The sequence below is a fragment of the Martes martes genome, assembly GCF_963455335.1.
Source record: "Martes martes genome assembly, chromosome: 16".
Classification (NCBI taxonomy): Eukaryota; Metazoa; Chordata; class Mammalia; order Carnivora; family Mustelidae; genus Martes; species Martes martes.
In genome coordinates this window covers 45,255,123-45,264,452 of record NC_137904.1, presented here as the reverse complement: position 1 = coordinate 45,264,452, position 9,330 = coordinate 45,255,123, and the positions used below count along the sequence as shown (strand labels likewise).

The 9,330-nt window shown below is 53.6% G+C and overlaps 1 protein-coding gene across 6 annotated transcripts; it reads left to right on the top strand.

Annotated features, from left to right (window-relative positions):
* The first annotated feature begins 3,758 nt into the window (after window positions 1-3,758).
* GHDC (GH3 domain containing) lies at window positions 3,759-8,091 on the top strand. Of its 6 annotated transcripts, none has more exons than XM_080827087.1 (10): window positions 3,759-3,859; window positions 4,064-4,148; window positions 4,331-4,626; window positions 4,928-5,049; window positions 5,179-5,683; window positions 6,086-6,278; window positions 6,371-6,442; window positions 6,520-6,653; window positions 6,991-7,076; window positions 7,355-8,091. In XM_080827087.1, exons 3-10 carry the CDS (start codon window positions 4,344-4,346, stop codon window positions 7,571-7,573), a joined length of 1,614 nt encoding a protein of 537 aa, XP_080683213.1. In that variant the 5' UTR covers window positions 3,759-3,859; window positions 4,064-4,148; window positions 4,331-4,343; the 3' UTR covers window positions 7,574-8,091. The 6 variants fall into 6 exon arrangements, with proteins under 6 accessions (XP_080683213.1, XP_080683214.1, XP_080683210.1 ...); XM_080827088.1 differs by having other exon boundaries at window positions 4,922-5,049; window positions 7,610-8,091; XM_080827084.1 differs by having other exon boundaries at window positions 4,922-5,049.
* Window positions 8,092-9,330: the final 1,239 nt, after the last annotated feature.

Here is a 9,330-nt window from a genome sequence, read left to right as displayed (position 1 = left end):
CTTAACCATTGGACTGGCCATTATCAGAGCAAAACAAAACAAAAAAGCTGGTAGGGCATGTGGAGAAGTTGGAACCTGTGTGCACTGCGGGTAGGCCCGTAAAAAAGAGGGCAGCTGCTGTGAGGATAGCATGGAGATTCCTCGAAAAGTTAAACAGAAAATTACCATGTGATCCAGCACTTCCACTTCTGGGTGTTTTCGCAGAAAAAAATGGAAATCAGGGACTCAAACAGATATTTGTGCATCCGTGTTCATAGCAGTACTACTATTCGCAATAGCTAAAAGATGAAAACAACACAAATGTCCATCAATGGATGAATGGATAAACTAAATGTGGTCTAGACCTAATGAAATATCACTTAGTTTTTAAAAAGGAAGGAAATTAGGATACATGCTACGATGTGGGTGAATCTTGAGGACATTATGCTGAATGAATTAGACGGTAAGGGACAATTATTGTACGGTTACCCTTATATTTGGTACTAGGAGTAGTTAGGTTCATAAAGACAGAAAATAGAATCATGGTCATCAGAGACTGGGGTGGGGGAAGAAAAAGGGGGGTTTTGTTTAATGAGTGGAGTTTCAGTTTAAGAAGATGAAAAAGTTCTGGAGATGAATGGTGGTAATGACTGATATGGTTAAAATGGTAAACTTTATGCTTATTTCATCACCACAAAAAACAAAGACCTATATGTAAGAGCTAAGACTATAAAATGATTAGAAGAAAACATACGAGTAAATCTTCACGACCCCAGATTTTTTTTTTAATATTTTATTTTATTTTTTTGACTGAGAGAGGCCCAGCGAGAGAGGGAACAGAAGCAGGAAGAGTGAGAGAGGGAGAAGCAGGCCTCCCGCTGAGCAGGGAGCCCAATACGGGGCTCAATCCCAGGACCCTGGGATCATGACCTGAGCCGAAGGAAGATGCTTAACAAGTGAGCCACCCAGGCGGCCCCATGACCCCAGATTTGACGATGAATCCCTAGTTATGACACCAAAAGCACAAGCAACAAAAGAAAAAGTAGATAATTGGTCTTCACTGAAACTTAAAATTTTGGGGGTACCTGGATGGCTCAGTTGTTAAGCATCTGCCTACAGCTCAGGTCATGATCCCGGGGTCCCGGAATCGGGCCCCACATCGGGCTCTTTGCTTGGTGGGGAGTCTGCTTCCCCCTCTCTCTGCCTGCCTCTCTGCCTACTTGTGATCTCTCTCTCTGTGTCAAATAAATAAATAAAATCTTTTAAAAAAAAAGAAATTTTAAAATTTTGTACTTCAAGGGACACTGTCAAGAAAGTGAAAAGATGGGGCGCCTGGGTGGCTCAGTGGGTTAAAGCCTCTGCCTTCGGCTCAGGTCATGATCCCAGGGTCCTGGGATCGAGCCCCTGCTCAGCAGGGAGCCTGCTTCCTCTCCTCTCTCTGTCTACCTCTCTACCTATTTGTGATCTCTGTCAAATAAATAAATAAAATCTTTAAAAAAAAAAAAAAAAGAAAATGAAAAGACGACCCACAAAATGGAAGAAAATATTTGGCAAATCATCTATCTGATAGGGAACTTGACTGTAAAATATATAAAGAACGCTTACAGCTTAATAATAAAAGGACAACTAGGGGAACCTGGGTGGCCTAGTCAGTTAAGCGGCTGCCTTCAGCTCAGGTCATAATCCTGGGGTCCTGGGATTGAGCCCCACATTGGGCTCTCTGTTCAGCGAGGAGCCTGCTTCTCCCTCTCTCTCTGCTGTTCACCTTGTTTGTACTCTCTCCCTCTCTCTCTCTCATAAATAAATAAAGTCTTGAAAAAAAAAAAAAAAGACAAATAGCCCAATAAAAAATGGGTAAGGGATCTGAAAAGACATTTCTTCATAGAAGTATACAAATGGCCAGTAGATACATGAAAAAATGCTGGATCATTGGTCATCAGGGACCATGCAAATTAAAACAGACACAAGGGGTGCCTGGCTGGCTCAGGTGGTAAGAGTATGTGACTCTCTCCGTGTTGGGTGTGGAGCCTAGTTAAAACAAAAAACAAACAAACAAACAAACAAAAAACCCACCATACTCAAATTACTTCACACCCACCAGGATGGCTATAATCAAAAAGTCAAGTAATAACAAGTGTCATCAATGCTGTAAAGAAATTGGAACCCTCATATACTGCTGGTGGGGATGTAAAATGATACACCCACTATGCAAACCAGTTCAGCAATTCCTTAAACAGTTAAACAAAGTTCCTTAAACAGTTAAACAGCTATTCCATTCATTGGAATGCGATAATTCCCTTGCATTCATTACATTTTTATGCAAGAAAAATAAAAACATATGTCCAAGGAAAAACTTGTACACAAATGTCCATAACAGCATTATACATGATAGCCAAAAACCAGAAATGACCCAAATGCCCATCACCTGATGAACGGGTAAATAAATGTGATATGACATATCCATACAATCAAATAGTATTTGGCCATAAAAAGGAATGAACTACTGCTCCTTAGCACTACATGACGAAACTGGAAAACATGTTAAGTTGAAGAAGCCAGACACAGGAGACCACGTGTTACATAATTCCGCTTGTATGAAATGCCCAGAATAGGCAAATCTATAGAGAGAGAAAGTAGATTTGTGGTTGCTTATGGTGGGGGTGGGGAGGTGGGAAGGGACTGGGGGGTGATAGCTAAAGGGTAGGGGGTTTCTTTCAAGGTAATGAAAATGTTATGAAATTGACTGTTGGTGTTCCACAGATCTGTGAATACAGTAGAAACCATAGAATGGTCTGCACTAAATGGGTGACTTGTATGGTATGTGAATTATACCTAATAAAGCTGTTCTTTTTAAAAAAAATCAAGTAAAAGACCTAAACAAGGAATTAAAAGGGGTGAGATCAAGGTGGGGCATCCTGACAGCGGTGAGAGGTGAACTGTGCAAAGGCGCTCCACTGTGAAAGGGAGAGAGAGCCCCTGGAAGACGATGAGGGGTTGACGGGAGGGGTTTTAGTGTTCAAGAGCCTGGGTCCAGAGCACAGGAGCAGGGAAGGCTTGATTAACCACAGGCTGCAGAAGAACCTCATTCTAGAACAGAAGTTCTCAAACTTCACAGTGGGAGGGTAGGAGCCTAACCGAGGTGGGCCCCTTGTTCCAAGATGCAAAAAGTCGTCGTGTCATAAAGATGGGAGAAGTTTGTTTTTCCTTGGCATAAACCCTATTAGCTAACACCAGTGGTGACCCCAGTTACCAGGTAAAGTTGGGATGAGCTACCGGTGACAAATGGTACTGTCAAGTCCCCTTCCTTGAGAACTAGCTACCGTTTACCTTTTTTTTTTTTTTTTTTAAGATTTTATTTATTTGAGAGGGAGAGAGAGAAAGCTTGAGATCAGGGGAAGGGATCTTCCCACTGAGCAGGAAGACACACATATGCACACACCCCCTACCCCGTCTGGGGCTGGATCCCAGGACTGGACTGGATTGGAAGAAAATTTTGTTTTTTAAACAGTCCTCAGGCTTGAATCTGCTTCTGTGGGGTGCGCCCTTCTCCCAACACAAGCTGCTTCGTGGCACTCTTTTCCACACTCAGCTTTCTATTCCTTCACCTGCAGGAGTTTGAAGACCACACTTCTCTGGCGGGGAGTTTCCTCCCATCTGCCACTTTGGGCTGGCTGCCAGCAGGTGGGCCCCGAGGCAGAAAGGTGGGCCCCTTTAAGAGCCCCCCCCCTCCCAGCTCCTCCCTCGGGCCTGTGGCCGGATTTCCCCATCAGGGCCCCACCCTTTAAAGCCACGGCTCCATCTTTCTGGCTGGCTGTGTACACAAACCGGAGGGCCCAGGGGTTCCTGGGTGCTGAGAGTGGGCACAAGTGGGCTGTGACAGGTGCATGTGGGACATGGAACCACCACCAGGCGCTCAGGAGGGACCTGAAGCTGGGACAGGGAGGGTCCTGGGCTGAGGCCGAGCCACTCGGAAGTGGGAGTGGGCTGGACGGGGCATTCGTGGGGCAGCAGTCTCTGTGTGTCAGGCACCGTGGCAAACCCTTTCTGTAGCTTCTGCGGAGCTATTAGTGTTCCCATTTTACAGATAGAGCACTGGAGCCCAGAGCAGCTAGCTGACTTACCCGGGGCCCTACCGCTAACCAAGTGGCAGCGCCAGGGTCCAAACTCAGGTCAGTGTGACTTCAGAGCCTTGATGTCTTCTCCTCGGCATCACCTGGCTGACGGCTCCTGGCTTCTTCCCAGACTTCCTTTTCCCTTGGTTTCTTGTGTGGTAGAGTGGTGTTAAGGGAGGGGGGGATGGGTTATCCTCTCCTCCCCCAGTACCAGAACTTGGGTCCCTTCTTCCTCCCAGGAGCTGCTTGGAGATGCTGCTGCTGCTGCTGCTGCTCCCCCTCCCCCTCCTCCTCCTCTTCCTGCTGCTGCTGCTGCCACCCCTGGCCCTGCTCCGGCAGCCCCAGGATGCCAGGCCGTCCTGGCTTGCTGGCCTCCAGCACCGTATGGCAGGGGGGGTCCTGTGCTGGGCAGCCGCCTGGCAGCAGCGGAGACTAGAGCAGAGCACGCTGCACGCAAGCCAGAGTCAGCACCAGGCCCTGACATGGTGTCTGCGGGAAGCCCGAAGGCCCCGAGGTCCCCTCCAGGGGACCACAGGTGTGTTTCCAAGGGTCTGGGGAGGTGCCCCGAGCAGATAGAAATGCCACGGGACAGTCAGATTCCAGAACCTGAGGACCTCCCTTCTCCCCTTCTACTGCCAGCACCGAGGGGCCCAACCCAAAGACCCTACGCAGGCTCAGGATCGTTCGAGATGCATGTTCCATTGGGAACATGGGCCCTAATAGCCTTGCCCCAGGCCTGTGCTGGATTCCTTCCTCAAGGGTCTTACCAATCTTGCCTGAAACTTCTTGGGAAACTGTGGCTTCAGGACGAGTTTATGATTTCTTTGGAGCTACAGATACAAGCACCTTCCGGAACCATCTCCCTCTGATCAAGGCCAGCCAGGCCCAGGAGGAGGAAAGTGGGGGGCAGCTCCTGCCCTCTATGTCAACCCAGTGCTACGGGGAAGCATCCCTGCAGGTAAACAGAAGGCTGGAGACTAGCTCCGCCAGAGACCCCTACTTGCAGCCAAACCTTTCCATCAGTGTGGGCAAAGAACCCCCAACCTGGGGGCTCAGAGGCCAACACCCTCTCTTTTCTCCCCTTCAGGCCACCTTGCTGGGTCTGGCAGCCCTAAGCAAGGCTTTCCCAGAAGTGCTGACTCCGGGAGGCATTGCCTGTGTGACCCCTACGTCCCCCTGGCCTCGCCCCCTCCCCTGGCCTTGGCGCATCCTGGACCAGGTTGTTAGTGCTTCTGGGGCCAAGCACCCTGGGGCCCTACTGCTAGAGGCACTGAGGTCCCCAGGGCTGCGGGCACTGGAAGCTGGGACGGCCACCGAACTCCTGGATGTCTTTTCGGGCCTGGAAGCCAATGGTGAAGAGCTGGCTGAGGCAATGGCTGCCGGGAACCTGGGGCCTCCTCTCCCCAGCCGGGCAGCAGAGCTGCGGGAGGCCCTAGACCTGGGGCCCCGAGGACTGGCCCTCCGACTCTGGCCAAAGCTACAGGTGGTGGTGACTTTAGATGCAGGAGGCCAGACCGAGGCAGTGGCTGCCCTGGGGGCCTTGTGGTGCCACGGGCTAGCCTTCTTCTCGCCTGCTTACGCCGCCTCTGGAGGTCAGCCGGAGTCAGGGCTAGTGAGCTGTGGGGCAGGGGGCAGAGGCCACACAGCTAGCTGCCAAGTAGTGAGCCCTGCATGGTCACCTCATTTAATCCCCCCGACCCCAGCAGCTCCATTTTACAGGTGCAGAAACCGGGGCTTGGGGAGGTCAGGAGACTTGCACAGATCGCCCCAGCATCAGCACTTACCCAAGGGTCCTCCGCCCCCAGAGCCACTGTCCCTTCGCAATCAGGGCCTCAGAGGCAGGGCACTGAGCCTGCGGGAACCAGGAAGGAGGGGTGGGAAGGCAGCAGTGGGCTCAGTTGCTCAGAGAATCGGGGCTGGGGTCTAGGCTGAGGGGTTATTCCCTAGCAGACAGCCACGGCACCCCCAGCGAGAGGGCTGCTTGCTCCCCACAGGGGTAGTGGGCCTTAACCTGTGGCCGGAGCAAGCCCATGGGCACTACCTTCTGCCCCCTGGAGCTCCTTTTATCGAGCTGCTCCCAGTCAAGGAAGGAGCCCAGGAAGAGGCAGCCTCCACCGTCCTGCTGGCCGAGGCCCAGAAGGGCGAGGAGTACGAGCTGGTGCTGACCAACCACGCTGGCCTTGCCAGGTGATCACCTGCCTCCCCCAGGTCACCTCAGGCCCTCTTCGACCTTACCGAGGGCCAGGGACATGAGCTCACCACCACCACTACCCCGTCAGGTGCCGCCTAGGTGACGTGGTGCAGGTGGTCGGGGCCTACAATCAGTGCCCGGTCGTCAGGTTCGTCGGCAGGTAGGCGACTCCCCAGGGGAGCTGAGGGGCCGTCCTTGTGCCCTAGGCTCCTCTGCCTCCCCCTTCCACCTCCCTAGGCTGGGCCAGGCCCTGAATGTTCGAGGAGAAGACATTCAAGAGGACGTGTTCTCCGAGGCCCTGAGCCGGGCCATAGGGCAGTGGCCAGGGGCCAAACTGTTAGACCACAGCTGTGTGGAGAGCAGCATTCTGGGTAAGCTGCTTCGTCAGCCCCTGCCCCCCATTCTTGAGTTGGCTGCCCCCCCAGACCATACCCATCCTGAAGGAAGAGCACTAGGAAAGAGGTAAGACCCAGCCTCTTTTGCTGCTCCTAACAAAGGTCCTTCCCCCATGTCTGACTCCCATCCCTCCTGACCTCTTTCATCGTTACGATTAGGCTTGGGGTTCCTCTCCATTTCCCCCCTTCTCGGCCAAGAAAGTCCTTTTCTCCCATGATCCTCAGAGTGGGGTACAACTGATGGGGGCGCAGGCATTGGTGTTGGAAGCTGCCCCATTCACTAAAGTGTGTGTGCATGGGGCTTTGTCCTCAGATTCCTCCCAGGGCTCTGCTCCCCACTATGAGGTGTTTGTGGCGCTAAGGGGGCTGAGGAACCTGTCAGAGGAAAATCGAGACAAGGTAAACAAGACAGGGATGGGATGAGACTGCGTGTCTCCTTCACTTTGCATGGCCGCAGGTGCCCTGAGCACAGTGCAGGGAAGGGGATGAGGGGGACGAGGGAGCTGGGCAGGAGAACCTCCCTGGGGGCTCGGGGAGGGGAGGGATGAGGTCCTCGGACACATGACACATGCGTACCCATGAAACGCCTGCCACTCAGCTGTGGCCACCATCAGGCACCCCTCAGCCACGGGCCACAGAGCCACGCACCAGCCTCACTCAGGCCCTTCTGTTCCCAGCTTGACCACTGCCTTCAGGAAGTCTCTCCCCGCTACAAGTCCATGCGGTTCCGGGGCAGCGTGGGCCCTGCCAGAGTTCACTTGGTGGGGCGCGGGGCCTTCAGAGAACTCCGGGCCGCCCTTGCAGCCTGCCCCTCGTCCCCCTTTCCTCCCGAGATGCCCCGGGTCCTCAGGCATAGGCATCTGGCCGAGTGTCTGCAGAGGAGGGTGTTGTCCTGAGCTGAGGCCTCCTTGCCGGCCCAACCCCCTTCATAGGCCACCTCACTCCTTCCTCTGCGGCCTCTCTTGATGGGAACCCTCCGCCAGGGTCTTCGACTCTGTGTCACCTGACAGTGGCTCATCAGAGCTGCCAGGCCTTAGGGATGTACGACCTGGTCAGCCTGTGCTGAGCGGCTGACGTCAGCGGATGCCTGCAGAGGTGTGCCCGGAGCCCCAAGGCCCCCTCCAGAGGACACTGCTAGAAGTCCCGCACACGCCACGCTCCCGTGTCTCCAGCCCAGTGCACCGTGCAGGCGGCAAGTGATGGCAGTCAGACCCCTGGGAGCGGCCCTCTGCAAGAAACAGGAGCCTGGCATCATTGTCCCTGGTGTGACAATTCTGAAGTGTATTCTGCTCCGGTTGCCCGCCCTGATAACCCTCTCAGTAACACAGCTCTTCCTGGTTTCCTTCCATCCGTCCCATCCCCACTCCCTTGTCTGCTTTCTAAGATCACCTCCCAAATAAACGGCTCACACCAGATTCTTGACTCAGGGTCTGCTTATGGAGAAACTGTAAGAGTCCTCTTGGCTGTGTTTCTGCAGCCGCCTGGCTCCCCGCACCCCCGCCCACCTTCTGCTCTGGGCACCAGGGCTCTCCTCCCACTCCCCACTGCAGGTCGGGGTAGGCCCCAGTGTGTGCGCACCTCTTTCCACTCCAAGCTGATCCGAAATGTGGAGGGACTGCTCCCCAACTTCCCTTGCCCTGGCTTAGCACAGGTCCTGTCTGATCCCACACCCACATATCACTTCCCTGGCTGGGGGCTGTACTACAAATCATGAAGGATCCCACCAAGAAGCAATCCCAGAGACCATGGGGCTTAACTGTGCATCATACCTGCGGGGAAACTGAAGCTTCCTGAGGCTGTGAAGCTGGCCCAAGGACCCGCGGCACCTCCTAATTAACATGGCCCCAGTTCCCCATCAGTTGCTAAGTCTTCAGCCCTGCCTCTGAATTATTTCTGGATTCCATGCCCCCCCATCAGCCCCACGACTCCTTCCTGCTAAAACTTCCCATGGCTTCCCAGTGTCCACAGGATTGAGACCGAACAGCCAAGCCTGTAAGACTCTTTGACCCACCCTGGGCCTCACTCACCTGTCCAGCCACCCCCCACCCCCGGGACTGAAGCTGCAGCTCTAACAAACACACCCTACTATCCTGCATGAGCTAAGCACCATCACCTCTAAGTCTTTGCTCAACTTTGTGCCTCCCGTGCGATGCCTTCTCCCCAACCTTCCCTGATGGAAATCCACTTTGCATGCCAGGCCTTTCTGGGGTCTTTTCTCCCACTGAGCTATCATTACACCAGGTTGCCTCGCCTCCTGAACTTTGGAGCTCCAGGAAAACTGGGTCATGTCCAATGCACACGGCCCCTCCAGCGCCCAGTGCAGGACCTGGCAGGGAGCAGGTCTTCAACAGACATGCCCCTTATCAAAGAGAGACTCTGCTTCGGAGCTGGCACGGTCCTTCCCCAGGGTGGCTCACTCCTGGCTGATAGTGAGATGGAACTCCATCTCTGACTCCAAGCAGCCTGACCAGGAAGGAAACTGGGCAGGTCAGAGACAGCACCAGGTTTGGCTGCTGTCCTCCCCCTGCCCAGGTTTCGTTTCCAAGATTTTTCCACCTTGGAGGTTGGTGGAAAGGGTAGAGGGAAGAAGAAAGTTGGAGAGAAGGGAGAGGCGGCGAAGAAGTCCTTTCCCTCGAAGAAGTCTTTTCCATGA